Below are 16665 nucleotides of genomic sequence, written 5' to 3'. Positions count from 1 at the left end.
TCTTCCCCTTGGTGTGGGGGTCTGTAGCAGACCCCTACCACCAAATCCCTTTCCCCTTGACCTCCATGTATCCTAACCCACAATCCTTCTACTTTCTCCTCCTCCGATTCCATTTTGATAAGGGTCGATGTATAACACTCCTTGACATAGAGTGCAACCCCTCCCGCTCTCTTCCCCACTCTGTACTTTCTGTACAGCTTATAGCCCTCAATGTGTACTGCCCAGTTGTGGATAGAGTCCCACCAGGTTTCTTTTTAACCCCACTAAGTTGTAAGTGTTTTCTGCAAGCAGGAGTGCTAGTTCATCCTGCTTGTTCCCCATGCTCCTAGCATTAGTGTATAGGCACTTGAGCCCTGTGACTGGCGCCTTTGTTGCCCCCTGGCTCTGATGCCCAATGGGCCCCTTATTGCTTACCTGCTTATTGCTTACCCGTGCTGTACTGCTGGATGTCCCATGGATTGCAGGTTCCTGATGTTCTCCTTCTTCTGCCTCCCTGTCCCCCGTCTAAGCTAGTTTAAAGCCCGTCGTAGGAGATCAGCCAACCTTTTGGAGAAAAGACTTTTACCTTTCACTGAGAGGTGAAGTCCATCGCGCCCCAGGAAGTTCCTTGCCAGGAAGTGTGGGTCGTGGTTCAGGAATCCAAATCCTGCACTATGGCACCAACTCCTGAGCCACAGGTTGACCTCTTTGATGCAGGCGCTGTGATGCCTATTGCGACCTCTGACTGGGATGATGGATGAGAAGACCACCTGTGCCCCTGTCTTCCTAAGCCTGGACCCCAGAGCCCTGTAGTCACCCATGACATGGTCAGGCCTACTCCTGGCCACATCATTGGTTCCCACATGGATGAAGTTATGGTCAGGAAGTTACTGAAAAGCTTATTGGGGTGAAACCCGTTGACATACAAATTTAACACTTTAAAATGTGCATACTCATACACACTATTTGCATAGTATGCTGTGTACTGATCTTTTATGTTGGGTAAGAGAAGTTCTTTGAATCATAGGATATTAAGGATGGAAAAGATATAAGTCACACTTCCTGCCAAACGAAAGAATATTTTGTATGGAACACTAGCAGAATAAAACGGTCAGAATAAGTTGCTCTCTGTTCTGTGCCCTAACATTAATACATCATCACTGGGCTGAGCAACACCCATTATAACATCTGAGGTTCATTCAGTTGCGACTCTGCCAACGTCAGCTATGCCATCTCCTGTTTACAGTGCCCCTCTGCTGTCTGCTTTGGATAGACTGGGTGACCCCTATATGACAGAATGAATGAACACTGCTCTGACATCTGCTGCAGAAAGATATGCAAGCCTGTGACAGAGCACTTTAATTTGCCTGGGCACTTCATCACTGACCTTAGGGTGGTTGTTCACAACAGCAAACTTTTAAAAACTGATTAGAACAGGAAATAGCAAAACAAGAAATAATCCACAGACTTTAAAAGGTCCACAGACAGGGTAGGGAACGATTGCAGGCAGATCTGGACAGGTTAGAAAAGTGGGCAGTACACAGTAGGATGCAGTACAACAAGGACAAGTGCTGCACCTAGGGTGCAAAAATATCCAGCACACCTACTGACTGGGAAGTGACCCCCTCAGCAGCACAAAAGCTGAAAGGGATCTCGGAGTCCTAGTGGACTCCAAGATGAACATGAGTCGTCAGTGTGACGAAATCATCAGCAAAGCTAACCGCACTTTATCATACATCAGCAGATGCATGACAAATAGATCCAAGGAGGTGATACTTCCCCTGTATGCGGCATTGGTCAGACTACAGTTGGAGTACTGCATCCAGTTTTGGACGCCGTACTTCAAGTAGGATGTTGATAGACTCGAGAGGATCCAGAGGAGGGCCACTTTTATGGTTAGGGACTTGCAGGACAAGCCCTATGAGGAGAGACTGAGGGACCTGGACCTCTTCAGCCTCTGCAAGAGAAGGCTGAGAGGTGATCTTGTGGCTGCCTACAAATTCATTAGGGGGGTGCAGCAAGGGATCAGAGATGCTCTGTTCACCAGGGTGCCTCTTGGGGTAACAAGGAACAATGGTCACAAACTAACAGAGCAGATTTAGGCTAGATATCAGGAAAAACTTCATGGTAAGGTTGGCCACCATTTGGAATGGGCTTCGAAGTGAGGCAGTGCTCTCCCCTATCTTGGGGGTCTTTAAGAGAAAGCTGGATAGGCAGCTGGCTGGGGTCATCTGACCCCAGCACTCTTTCCTGCCTTGGCTAGGCAGGGGGTTGGACTCAATGATCTGTTGGGGTCCCTTCCAACCCTAGCATCTATGAATCTTCAAAACCCCTTGTTAAAATGTGCTGTCTTTCTTGTGTGCAATTTTCCATGTGTTTTCTCTTAAATGAACAGTTGTAAAGGATTGAAATAATATTTTCATTGCACAGTGATGTATGTAATGTAGTATCCTGCCTTGCTTCATGTATTTAATCCATTGTTTCTGCCTCTGCTTTCAGTCATTTTAGTAAGATCTAATCTTACTTGTGTGTGCACATGCATATTTGTTTTCTTTTAAGTGCATAGAGTGTTTTTGGGCATTGGCAGTTAGAATATTTTTCCTTATTTTTTTTTCCTAAGTAGCTACATATGTAATAAGTGTGTGGACACAAAAGGTCATTCCATCACTCCATCCAGGAAGAGCACACACCAACTGCTGAAACCTCCTTAGCCTGATGAAGGGTTTTTGAACCTGAAAGCTTGCTTAATAACTATTCTCCAACTATTTGGGTTGGTCTAATAAAAGATATCAAATTCACCCAAGGAACCTTGTCTGCTTATGTCCTTAGACCAACACGGCTACAACCTAAACCCCTGGACACAAAAGGTGTATTTAGTTATTGACTACCCATATTCATTGCTGTAAATCTCCCAGGCAGTGGGGCCTGTGTGGAAGTTTTGAATCCTGTTCATATTACTAAACAGTCTAGACAATAAAATTATGTTTAAAACTTTTTCTTATAAATTTCAAGCAGTGTGTCTTGGGTAGTACTCTGGTGAACAGAGTAAATATATTAAAACTGTGACTCATTAATTTCTGGTTCGCATCAGTGTTTTAAGTTTTCCCTATCAGTCCCTGCTGATGCATGCAAACATAATTATTACATGAAAAGCAAGCCAGTCTTACACTTTTTATGGTCTCTGTCTGGTTACCTTTTACTGAACCAACAGTATAGTTGGGAAAGATGTTAGACAAACTTCTGAGACAGTCCTGTTCTTCAGGTCTTCTGGGAAGTAAGTTTGCAATTGTTGCATTGGAGATACTCAGTCTTGACATCTCCAGTAAGTTATGAAATTGAAGGTACAGAGCAGCAAATTAATAATAAATGTTACTGTTCAATACTGAAATGAAAGGAGTTGTGAACTGATAAGTAAGAGAAGATAAAGAGGAAGTTAGAGGTGTAAATATGGGAATGAAACAACCCAAATGAAATTCAAGTTGAAACAATGCAGCCTAATTTGCATAGGGAAAATAGGATGGAATACAGATTTAGTGACAGAGAAATAACAGTAATGCTATTCAACCTTCAGAGGTGCTAATGGAATAAAAACAGGTATAACAGCAAAATAAGCTAATGTTACTGGATTATATAGTCTTGGACATGTCACGGAGAAACAAAGGTAATACCTTTTTATGATTTGTGAGACTGAATCTTTAGCGTGCTGGAACTTGTCTTATTTTACCTCCCCTGTATTTCTGGCATCAGCTGGTAAATATATACCGTTTCAGAATAAATAATGGAATAACTCATAATATTTTTGTTTCTGGCTACTTCATATTTTTCTATTAATAATATTGCAGCAGTTCAGAGAAGCACAATTTAGTTGGGTCAAGATTTAGTTTGAGCTATTGAGGATTGAGCTCAAGGGTGAAAAAAAGCAAGGATTATGAAATCAAGGGATTTAATATTGTGATGGATGGAATAAGGTTGGGGGAGAACATTTGTTGAGGTTGAGAAATGATTTGGCAGATTCCTTTATGTAGTTCCATATTTTCACTTCCACTTTTGGGAACTAACTGCATATTAGGTTAACTTTGCGTGAATTTAACTGCTTGTTTAAACTGTTCTGTAGACGTGGCTACATTGTCATCAGTAAGGTACTAGCTGTTCATTGCAAAATGCTATCTTATTGAGATGTAAATGATATTTATGGCTTTTGATTGTAATGTCTTTCTGCATTCCCCTTATATTCAGTAACTTAATATAGAGTAGTATCTGAACATCATAAATGCATGGCTAAGTTAACATTACTCACCTGCTCTGATTTCATATACCCAATGATTAACATGCTAGAGAAATCAAAGCTGCAACCAATGAACCACATCCACTGGGTCCTAGATATAGTGGATCTGGTTAAGGACATGGAAATGCTATAAATATTGGCTCTCCTCTCATGATGTTACAGTTTTAATTGCTGTAAACAGTCTGTTTTTGAAGACATTGCCTCCCAGTGCTACATTAATATCAACTGGCTTCAGGAAACCCCTAGCTGTTCCCTTATTGCCAGTTGTCATAGTCTCTGGTTTCAGCTTCTAACTGTAATCTTCATGAAAAATGTGGCCAAATAACTTATGTAATGTCTAAGTTAACTAATATTGATAGTTTCTTCCTACTGACTCCTGTGATGATATAAGTATCAGTCAAGTTAAGTGGGATAAAATTTGCAAGCCTTCTCATGGCTTGTAGTCACCCACTGCTGTGCCAGCACACTACTTGGGGCTGTAGAGAATTTCATCACAGTGGGATAAAACTTACAAACTTTGCTTCTCCGTGAAATATAGAATCCTGGAATCATAGAAAACTAGGGTTAAAAGGGATCTCAGGAGGTCATCTGGTCCCACCCGCCTGCTCAAAGCAGGACCAGCTCCAACTATATCATCCCAGCCAAGGCTTTGTTTAGCCAGGTCTTAAAAATCTTCAAAGATGGAGACTCCACCACCTGTCCGGGTAACCTGTTCCAGTGTTTTACTACCCTCGTAGTGAGAAAGTTTGTCCTAGTAGCTAACCTAAACTTCCCTCGCTGCAACTTGAGATCATTGCTCCTTGTTCCGTCATCTGCCATAACTGAGAACAGTTTAGCTCCATCCTCTTTGAAACCCCAGTTTAGGTAGTTGAAGGCTAGTATCAAATCCCGCCTCGGTCTTCTCTTCTCCAGACTAAATAAGCCCAGTTCCCTTAACGTCTCCTCGGAAATTGTGGACCTCAGTCCCCTAACCATTTTCATTGCCCTCCACTGGACTCTTTCCAATGTGTCTATATCCTTTCAGTAGTGGGGAGCCCCAAACTGGACACAGTACTCCAGATGTGGCCTCACCAGTGTTGAATAGAGGCATATTACTTCCCTTGATCTGCTGGCAATGCTCCTACTAATGCAGCCCAGGATGCCATTAGGTTTCTTTGCAACAAGTGCACACGGTTGGCTCATTCAGCTTCTTGTCCACTAACCCCTAAATCTACTTAACTCCAAGTAACCAGCGGTTTTTCACTCTGTCTGCTGGAACTATGGTTACTTCCTTGAAAATTGAGTCATCTCTGTTGGCAACCACTCTCTACCAGACTGCTCGAAGATCTTTAGTCCCCTTTTCATCTAAATTTGGGTTAACATACCTATGGTGACCACAAGCCCAAGGCTATGTTGGAACTATTAAAAAGTAGACTAGGTTAATTAATCTAAGATCCCTGACTAGTATAAAATCTGTATCCTACACAGCTTCCCAATAAATTAAGCATGCTTAAGAGTTTGCCAGAGAACAGTCTTTAAGGCTACCTCCTACGCCATCCTACGTGTTTGCCAAAAAAAAAAAAAATGTATGCATATATTCTTCTAGATGAAGAATATTTAAGGAGTTCTACATGATCTGGCAATGGAGAAATAATCAGCCACCTTCTAGGGAGCCTGAATGCAATCAAGAGTATGCAGGGAAAAAGGAACCTCAGGAATGGATATGTCAAAATCTACCAAGAAGCCATTGATGCCCATCAGCCGGGATCTGGGTTTTCCGTTTGCCGCAGAAAAACAGTTTTTCTCCTTTAAAGCATAGAGGGACCTGGTGGGGGGTTGGCTCCCCACTGCTGTACACACTCCCAGCAAGAGGCCAGGTATCATGGCTAATGTGCTGGGGGAGCTGGGTGGTGTTTCTTTTTCCCCCTCCCCCCCGGATTTGTATGCCCACAGTGGGGCAGGGGGCTGCAGCTTGGCCAAACCAGCATGGGCAGTAGCTGCCTCTGTAGCTCAGTGGGTGGGACCCAGCATAGGAGGGTGGAGTGGGATGGCAAAACTCACTGCAGTCACTGGGATCACCACACTGCCAAGAGTAACATACAGGGTGGGTGAGGGAGCTGTGCTGCCCTTGCCTCCTCCTGCTGCCAGCTGCTCACACACTGGTCTGTGGTCTACCCTGCTGGCATGGCCTGGCTGCTGCCACTTCCCTCATGTCACCTGTGCTGCCCCCCACCCCCTTTCTGGGGTAGAGACACGGCCCAATGTGCAAATGTCTGATGGCAGGAGGAGGTGAGGGCAACACAGGCTCTCCCCCCGCCTTCCCCCCTCTCCTCATCCATTATTCCTCACACTGCTGGTTGCGCAACTAGCACAGGGGTCCTGGCATTGGCGGTAACAACGAGTCTTGATGCCCCTCTCTGCTGTCCCGTGCCAGGTCTTGTCTACTGGGACATGGAAGTGGCTTCAGCCCAGTGCAAGCCCAGCCAGTCTGCAGCCCTGTGCTCCACTGTGGGCGCACACATCTGGTGGGGAGTCACATCCCCCCCCATATGTCCTGATGTGTCACCTATGGTTGGGCACCGTCCCACCCCACACACCCCTGCCCTGCCCCACACACCCACCTCCCTGCCCCACGCACTGCTGGGCTGGGACCTGGGCTCAGGGGCAGCTAGTTGGGAGTGGGGCATCAGTGAGGGGGGAGGGGGCTGTGGCCTGGAAATGAGTGCACTGGAATATCAGGGCTGCTCAGCACCACAAAACAGCAGGGAGGACAGCTGCAGCTGAACCCGTATCCTGGTGAAGGGGGTGAGGGATACTCTGATTTTCTGTAATAAAAAAACTAAAATAAAATACCAAAATATATAAGTATTTCAATTTTATTCTAATATTATAAAAGCCTTAATTTATCCATCTGTCGCTCTGTCTGTCTGCTTTATTCACAGTCCGATATGGCTTATGGAAACAACCAATCAAAGTACAAATAGTGTTGGGACAGGAGGTGGTGGTGTGGTGGAGTACCACCTTGATGGCAGGGACATGGGATGGAGTGTTGGAAGTGGTGGCAATGGAGTGGATGGCACAGGGTGGGGGATGAGACCAGCAGTGCTGGCCTCGCTCCCCCTGCCCAGCTCCCTACAGGTGGCAACAGTGGAGCGGCGGGGGGTGTTGGTGAGACCAGCTCGTTGCTCTTTGGAGGTGGTGGGGGAGGGGAGTGGGGTTGCGATGCCATGGGGGAAGTGGGGGCGAGGCCACTGGTGCTGGCCTCGGCCCACCCCTTTCCACTGTCACCGCCTGGAGGGCCAATGCGGCAGTGTGGGGGGGTGGAGGAGCGGGTGTTCCATGGCATTGGGGGTGGGGAAAATGGATCTGGGCTAGCAGCAGGGGGTGGGGAGGAGTGGGCCTCCCCCACTCAGGCCCAGGCCCACTTCTCCCCCATGTCAGCCCCGAGGCACTCCCCTTGCCACCACTGCATTGTCCCGGGCCCGCTCTGCCCCCACACACACTTCTCCCCACCCTCAGGCCCAGTTCTCCCCTACATCCCCTGCATTGGGCCTGGACCTAGTCCTCCCCTCCCCTTGTCACTGCGGCAGGTAAGGGGGAGAGGCCCCGCAGGGGGGGAGGGGCACAGGGCTCCATCCCTGCCCGCTTCCCCTGCCATCATTCTTGATGGGCAGTTGGCTAGTTTTATTATAATGCTTGAGGCACTGGTAGGCTTTCAAATTGTTTTTATATCTATAAAACGTGTTTAATTGATAATTATGTATATAGCGGTGTTTCATTTTAATCATGGAAAATGTGCGGATTTGGGGAGTTTTTATCAGAACATTTTGGATTTTTAAACAGAAAACCAGGTTCCCTGCTCATCAGGAAACTTGGTGTGCTACAAAACCTACCAATCTATGACAACAGAAGTCTATCTGAGTATTGTTGCTACGTTCTTGGTGAACACTGCAAAGGTAACATTTTTGAGGACTCAGTCAAAGAAGAGTAGGACCTATTCAGTAAATCCGTACCACTCAATCTACCAACTGTTCTGTTCTATGAAAATAGGGAAGGGTCAGACTGGCAGTGTAACATCACTAATTCTTGTATATCCTTGAAAGAAAAAACAATACTGGCTGCCCATCTTCATATCTCATTTTTTATGCAGAAGTGCCTAATAACTTTTTTGCAATGTGGTTAAGCAGTAGATAGAGCGAAGCCAGTATCACTTCTGAGCTGTAACTATTGGATTGGCTAATTCAACACATTTAAAGTGGTGATAGAACATCTTTGGGGTGGTGACCTGGCAGGTTTTTGACCAAAGCACTCATGTAGCCATCACTATGTACATTGAAAATGGATTCAAGAGTAGGGGAGAATAAAGTTGCCCTCCTTGAACTCATGGTAGCCCATCTAGCTCACTAATTGCTATACGGGATGTCAAGAGTTCTTCATACATGGATTGGATCTGCCAATGTAAGACGTTTTCCCAGAACTCTGGGCCACAAAACAAAAAGACTTCGGAAGACTGGATTCTATCAATACTTGGTGTTGTTACCAACTTCATTTGATATTTTCACCAAGTAACTGTTAGCAAAATTTGAGAGTTTGAAAATCTGAACAATGATACGAGTGCCGTCAGTGACAGCTGAAAGCAATGGAGATGGAAATGAAAAGTGTTCCCTTTCTCTGTTCTGAGCTGACTTAAAAAAAATCAGTAGTTGTGCCACATTAGATTGTGCTATTATATACAATACTGTCTTGCTAAAGTTGCCCAGATGGTCAAGTCGGAAACTGCTGGACTGTCTGTGGAGCTACTGACCTAATGTGATGTAGTTTAGGGCTCACTCTGCTGCTAAATTGGGGATTACCCTACTCTAGTTTATTTAAACACTTCCTATAGCAAACTAAACAGACAGCTTAATAGCATCATTCTCACAAGCACATTGGTACCAACAAAACTTGTATGTAGTGACATAACTAAGTGGGATAAGGGCAACTATCCTGGGTGCTGACTTGCATGGTTGGGGGCCAAAAAAGGGTGAAGCACTGCATTAATCTGTGTTTGTGTGTTTCATTCTCCCTTCCTCGTTTTCTCATAACCAGGGATTGCATCTCTTGACACGCACCTAAGTAAGTCCAGTTGGAAGCATGTTTTTGTTCAAATTTGTGAATGAGCATTATACTGCAGCATTTGACGTCTCTCATTTGGAAACTGGGGTTTAATATAAAAAAATCTTGTAGAGCAGTTTTTCTTATTTAACCTACTGGAAATGGACTGTGATTTTGTGCATTAAAAAGATAAAAATTGCTCTTGAAATATTTTTGCTTGTTCTGAGCCCCACCAAAATAAGCCATTTCTGACCGTGATGATTGGGCAGTGCTTAGAGAGGAGGTGAATTCATCAGAGACTTAGACATTGTTGCAGTTTCCTTTTTGGTCATGGAATTTTGATTTAAAAATACCTTGTGCACTTCCTTGGGAGCACCGTTATTCTTTGACAGTATCCTGAAGTTTGTTTCTATGATTTGAAATGCCACAGGGATTTGGATATAAGAACCTGCATGGTCCAGTTTTCATAATGTAAATAAGACTAGATACTTTGTTTATGTGCTGTTTTTAGGCACTTTTGCTTCCTTTTTATATTTTTAACTTAAACCTCATTGTTAATGTTGTTCTTAAACAAGATCCTTCTTTTTGCAAAATAGCATTTTTATTTTGTTTTACTTTCAGTTAGCTGAACTGCTGGTACGTTTCCTGTCTACTTTTTCTAAAATACAGAAGTTTTTCACTCTCTGAAATAAACCTATTTAGGCAGGGGTTTTTTTTCTGATTTCTGTTTTGTTTTGTTCCATACTTTGTCCTTCACGTTGTATAAGGCATAGAAATTTTTTTTAAAATGATTGGTTATAATTAGGATCCCAGTTGGGAGAAAGCTCATGTACAGCAAATAAGACTTAAAACTGGTGAAATAAGGGAGTAGAAAGGGAATTGCTGTAACTAGTAGGAAAGGAGGTAGGTAGTTATTGCCCCAAGTATTTTCTTTCTCTTTGATTAGTCTGTTGATTGGCCTTTTAGTTTTTTGATTGATTTGCCTAACTGTGATTTGTTGTGTGGATTTTACTGGGTATCTGAATGCAAGTCATTAAGAAGAGTTTGAAGAAAATGTACAATTTGATTTACTGAAAACATTTGAATGAAGATTAATAAAGTGTATATTACAGATCATTTGACAACCATGTATTTGACTTGTGAAAAAACATTGCAATCCTAACTCTGCTAACTTTTCATTATCTGTTGGTTGGCTTGTAGTATTTGAGGAACATGATCTTTAACCCTTTCAGGGCATTCAGTTTTTCCATTTGTATTTATATTTAAAGCAGTAATTTTTTTTATTGCTGTAAGGAAATAGAGATGGCAGAATCAATATAGTAAACCTACCTTTTAACATAAAATATTTCTAAACATTTTGGGGTGCTAGAAATATCAAGCTGCCATCTCAATAATAAATTAAGCTTTTTAACTTCTCTTATCCTTTCTCTTTTAACTGTTTACAGCATCAGGGTTTTTGTTTTGCAAATTAGGAAATGGTATCCATATAAACTTAAAAGAGTGGAAATGTATACAAAGATGTTACTGGTAATATTATTTTTATTTATATCCTCTTCTCCCCTCTCCTCCCCCTTTCTGTAGGCTGCTTTGTGCATGTTGTTTTATTGAATTTAATAGCTACACCTTGTGCAAGAGTGGTGTGACTCCCTGTTAAATCAGTAAATCACATATCTACTAAATCAGAGGTGCTCAATCTCCTTTCCTGGCCTCTAGCACCTTATCATCTGGCCTGCACGGCTCCCCCATGGGCTGTGGCCCTGCACAACTAGTTCTGGCATGCAGGGTGACGTGGAAGGTGGCGCGGTCTGGCTGTGGACATGTGGGCCTGATCCTGGGGCTTGGGGTCTGTTTCGGCTTGCGGCCTGGCCCAGCATCACTCATTTGGCTCTTGGGACTAAAAGGTCTGCATGAGGTGGACTGGGATAGGAGTGAAGAGAGAAACATGCCTCCTAACCTCTACCTTTACTAAGCATGCTTCTGACGATGAACAGAAATAACAGATGAAGCGATATGGTTTGTCCTGAGTGCCCAGGTGTTGTGGAGAATGTGAGGTATTGGGGTGAAATGCAAAGGAAGTGGTACTTAAATTTGACTGAACTGAATGCAAAAGGAGGTTTTGTGTTTTATGCTAGAAATAGTGTGGGACCTTCTGGTAGATGGGTAGGAAATGTGCATTGATATGTGAATTTTATTTTTCTCAATTGAAACGTGAATCTTTGTAGTTTTCGTTTTCTGTAACTGCTGTATATGAATGAGGGCCTGGTTATTTTTAAAAAATGTTTAAATGTAGCAATTAATGAGCTGGATGTTTAAACCCATAACTCAAAATGAAATAAATGTCAGGAAATTTCGTTGTTTCTCCAGAACAGGGCAGTCCAACTTTTGAGCAACCAGGGACTGGACCAGCAGGGTCCTGGGGGCCTGCCAGTCTGCAAGCTTGCACACTCAGGTGTGCAAACTGCCTCTCACGTGCATGTGCCCCCCATCCCCTTGGGCCTCACTTTCAGTTCCTCGTCCATGTGCTATGCCTGGGCAGGGGCATGTGGCAGGTGTCTAAGGAGGAAGGGAGAGCCCTGAACTTCTGGCTGCTCTTGCAGAAGAAGTGGCAGTGATGACTGTGTGGGAGCTCAGGAGGTCACATGTTAACCCTTCATGGGCTGCCAGCTGAACAGCCCTGCTCTAGAAAATACTTTAAAATGTTGATGAAGAAGCCTGGTATAGATTTTCTTTACTTGTATTAAGTCTTTGATCCTGACTACTTAGCTTGAAGAACTTATAAACTCTCTAATAATTTGAGCATGAATTGGATGAGGAAGGGTAAGGAGCAAATATTATTGTACTGAAAGAGTTGTACTTAATTGGGAAGATAGTGATGTATGAATTCTGACCCCAGAAAGTTACATGAATAGGTGGGTGAATGGAGGAGGTAGTGAATAAACATTGATTTTTAAATTCCTATAAACATTAATAGGAAGGAGAATGTATTGGATTTGTCTCATCTTTTCTGGAGATGAAACTGACTGAATTAAGCTCTCTTTCTTCCCCTGATTCTCCATTTTGTTTGTTTTTTAAACTCCTTCTATCCTAGACCTCAGCACATGTTTTAGAAATCTTCTTAAATGCAGTGAGAGTCTAGGTGTCTTATGAGCTCTTAGATATTGTTAATAGCTGCCCTTCTTTCTCCCCACCCTTATATTTAAAAGTTTGTATAATAACATGTTATAATTCCCAGTTTGCTTTGTATTTGTGTAGCTGGTGAGAAATTCTCATGGGGATTGTGGAGTACTCCCACCCCATCACCCACTTTTCCTTGACCTGTTATTTTTTTTTATTTTTTACTTTGTTGGGATTGAAATGTTGCAGTTGTCGTAGACCTGAGGTGTGCAAAGATTTGGCTCTGTGAAAGTAAGACTCGCTAGAAGTTGGTCTTGACGGTAAAAAAAAAAAAAAATTACCAAGGTTTGTTAAAGAGTATATGCTTAGTATTGGGCAAATTTGCTACAAGTATTTTATTTTAAAGTTAGGTTAAAAAACATCTTGACGCCCACGTTGCTGGGGTCATCTGACCCCAGCAGTCTTTCCTGCCCGAGTGCAGGGGGGCTTGACCTGATGATCTTGTATGGTCCCTTCCAGAATCTGTGAATGTTCAGTTGCAAAAGTTGTTTGAGTATAAATATAACACATTTGTATAAATGTAATGGGACAAAATTAGAATAATTTTACAACTCATCTGACACCTGTATGACTTTCTGCACTTGTGGGAGCTTTACTGGAAAGAGGTGGTTGAGCCGTAGCAAGTGGGGAAGAAGAAAATGGCAGGGGTTGAGAATGGGAAGTACTGTCACTTGAGATCACTCAGTACTCAAACGTAACAGCTAAGAGCCTTGCATTTGGGCCGCTGTAGGCAGTTGCACTTTATCCCTGAGTCCTGTGTATTGTATTTTCACAAAGATGCCGTGGGTGTGTCTGGACAAGCGCACATGTGTGTTTTAGGCACGGGTTTGTTTGGGTTTTTTACACTGAGATCTCCTGGTAACAAAAAACCTTTGCCATGCTGCAAATTAGCAGCGTGGTGAACGTCTGCATGTGCGGTATGTGCAGTTTGCAGTCTGTGGTGTCGCATACCACGTATGCATGCTTAACTGGATGTGCCCCTTGATAGCAACATGAGCTGGCATACACTACGGGTCTTGTTTATCTTATTAATATACTTACTCTGTAGAACAGATTACTTATTAGTGCACTATTCAGTAGTTTTATGACTTTTCAGCTGATTCTTATTCCAGTCCCAACTGAGGCAGCTCCTATCAATGCAATTCCTGGGGAGCGGACCCACATACCCTGCCACCTTTAAAACGCTGAACCAAGGGGACCTCTTCTCTTTTAGGGCTTGTCTCACTGATTTAAATTAAACTTTGATTTTGGTGCAATTTATCTAACCTTGTGTGCATGTCTATGCTTGTATAGCTAGTTCAGTTCAATATATCACACCTTAATTTGAACCAGTGAGTTTCATTGGAAGTTTTCCTGTGCAGACCAGATTGCCAAGTGAGTCCATCTTTTGTTTCCTAGCATCCTGAGCTCTTTGACTTACCGTGTAATACTTTTTTTTTTTTACTGGTATTTGCTGAAAATCAAATAATTATTTCTGTAACAACAATGAAAGTGATGAAAGTCAGCAAGTAAAATCTACTCTTCATCATTGGAGTGCTTTCTGTGTTGTAAGTACTATACAGATATAAGTTAAGCAATCTATGGAGTGTTCTTGAAACAGCAGGTGGTAAGTCCAGTTTTGCAATCGGGGATACCAAGATGGTGCAGTGACTTACCCAGTGGCTTTGAATTGGGAACCTACAGACTTTAGGTCATATTCCTTGAGATACAGCTGAGGCTAGTTATTTATTGATGTTCTGTTTTATAGTGAAGTTTTAGGAGAAGAACAAGAGGGAGTGTGTATGCAATACCTTAGATGCACGTTTCAACATCCATCTTCCAAAGGCACTCAACTGTTGGATTATAAAAGATAATTCAAATTGGACTAAATGAAGGTTGCATAGTAGCATTGAGTTTGCTGTGACCTAACATTTTGTGACTTTTTTCTTTTTAAAGAGCCCTCCTGCATGGATCAGCCTTCTAGTGATGGTGAAGCTGGAAGAAGGCTACTCTAACCAAACCCAGGATGAATCGACTGCCTGGTGATGCAGAAAATGCCCATAGTAGCAGTCTGGGCTCTTGTCCTTCTTTGCGAGATGTGCATACTATCAACCCAACGCAGCTAATGGCAAGGATCGAGTCGTACGATGGCAGAGAGAAGAAAGGCATATCTGATGTCAGAAGGACTTTCTGTTTGTTTGTTACATTTGACCTCTTGTTCGTAACCTTACTGTGGATAATAGAGTTAAACGTGAGTCTGGCTTTCAAACTTTTCAAGATTGCTCAGATAAAATTTAGAGTCAGAACCAATATTAGCCTTACTCCCAATCTACCTCCGATGTGTGCTTAAACCATAAGCATCATCTTGTCTTAGTTTTTTGTGAAAATTGCTATCTATTTAGTTTAGCAGCGACTACTGTGCTTAGTTGCAAGAGTGAACATTTTGTTCATACTGTTAGCTCGTTTCTAACAGCACTTCAGTTTTGTTACCATATGGCTAAGAAAGCCCAATACTTACTTTGTTTCTCTAATGGGAATAGCGTCTTGTGAAGGTTGTCTTCCTGTTAGTTTTTTGCTTTTCAGGTAGTATTTTTTTGCCTTGTTCCAAGTTTTATTCTGTAAACTTAAGAATGCTTTTGAATAGATATATTAATATACAGTCTGGTGGGTTGAATTAAGCAACAGCTTGTAGTTATAAAATTGCCATATGTTTCTCACATTTTGGGGGTCTGGCTTTTTGTAATTTGGAAAAATGAGATCTTTCAGAAATATCTAAGAGAAAGCATAAACAAAAGTAATGTTATGATGTAAGTGAAGTTTTGGCTAATCTGGGGTTTGTAGGTATCCACAGACCGAGATGTTAAATTACAGCCTGAAAGTACATTAAAATTATGATTATTTAAAAAAAAAATTACAGTTACGTTTTCAGGACAGCTTTTTAAAGATATGGAGTTGATCATAGATGTGAAGTCTCAAATATTGACCATGAGTTGACATAGTATATCAGCATGCTTTGGTAAAAGTGATTTGCTGTGTTAGCAGTCAGGCAGAAACTAGGGCGGGGTGGCACTTTAAAAGCTATTTTAGCAGGTAGGTAAAAAGAGAGGGCAGAAGGATTTTTCACAGTTTATTTTTGAGGTTAGCGGAGTATTTTGAAGCTAGAGTTGGGAGAAAGAAGCAGAGATGCCAAAGTATACTGTGTCAGTGCAGAGTTAGTCTTTGACATGGAAATGATTGTATATGCCTTAGGAGGGTTTGTTCTTGATACATTATCAGGGACTGTTTAAAATGTCCTCTGTTCTTAGTTCTGGCCTTCACCTTCCTCCGCTGCTCATTCTCTGTATACTCTTCCCACCTTAATTCTGATTCTGTGCCGGTGTCCCCTGTTCATATCAATCTGCCACCACCTTTGTGATTCAGACTGTACCACTTAAGAGTTAAGGAGTTATAACAGAAATGCCTTTTCATTGAACTTCACTTTGGCTTTGTGACAACATTACTGTGGCTGCTGAATAGTTCAGGTAAGAATCCAAAGAGGTCAGTTTCCAGTCATCAAGTATTCAGGATTCAGCAGCCATGTCATTTTGGTCTTATGAAAGACTTGTTCCCCAAAAGGCCATCAAAGGGTCCATTTAGATGATCAGAAATTGGTGTTTTCCACTATGGAGAATGTGAAACCTAGTCCAATTTTTAAAGCCATGTTGCCTATTTCTATTTGGCATGGCACTAAAGTAATTATGCAAGTTACACAGGTATATCTCAACATGACAGCTAATTCAGATTTTTAACAACAAATAATGGCTATTTGTAAGCTTGTAGTGGATTCTTGAATGCATGCAGCACATTTTTGCAGGTTTATCCAAACTTTACAGTTCTGATGCATGTTCTTTTCTTTAAATGGACTAACTCTCATATTAATTCTAATAGGGATTGTGTGATCGATATTGCACAAATACAGGTTTTCTTTCTCTTGCCCATCAGACTGAAGCTAAAGGTTCTAAATATTTATATTGGAATCAGAGCAAGTTTAAATCTTCGTTTGTTACAGAACTTCATTGGAAACCAAAGTAAGGGTGTATGCTAAAATCACATAGTTTAATTCCTGTCAAGTTGTTCTTCCCTTTGCAAATATTACTGCTTTTAATTCTTACTTACAAAAGACAAAGTATGCACTG

General features: G+C 42.2%; 1 protein-coding gene across 4 annotated transcripts in view; it reads left to right on the top strand.

The window, feature by feature from the left end:
- STARD3NL (STARD3 N-terminal like) overlaps window positions 1-16665 on the top strand; it is a 48735-nt gene that overhangs the window by 14308 nt on the left and 17762 nt on the right. For all 4 annotated transcript variants that reach the window (XM_025211247.1, XM_014522788.2, XM_014522787.2 and 1 more), the window contains one exon: window positions 14447-14741. In XM_025211247.1, coding sequence (XP_025067032.1) covers window positions 14517-14741 — 225 coding nt within the window. In that variant the 5' untranslated portion in view covers window positions 14447-14516. The remainder of the gene's footprint in view (window positions 1-14446; window positions 14742-16665) is intronic.

This window comes from Alligator sinensis, unplaced genomic scaffold (genome assembly GCF_000455745.1).
Source record: "Alligator sinensis unplaced genomic scaffold, ASM45574v1 scaffold254_2, whole genome shotgun sequence".
Classification (NCBI taxonomy): Eukaryota; Metazoa; Chordata; order Crocodylia; family Alligatoridae; genus Alligator; species Alligator sinensis.
The sequence above is the reverse complement of the archived record's forward strand: the minus strand, read 5'-3'. Positions and strand labels throughout refer to the sequence as shown.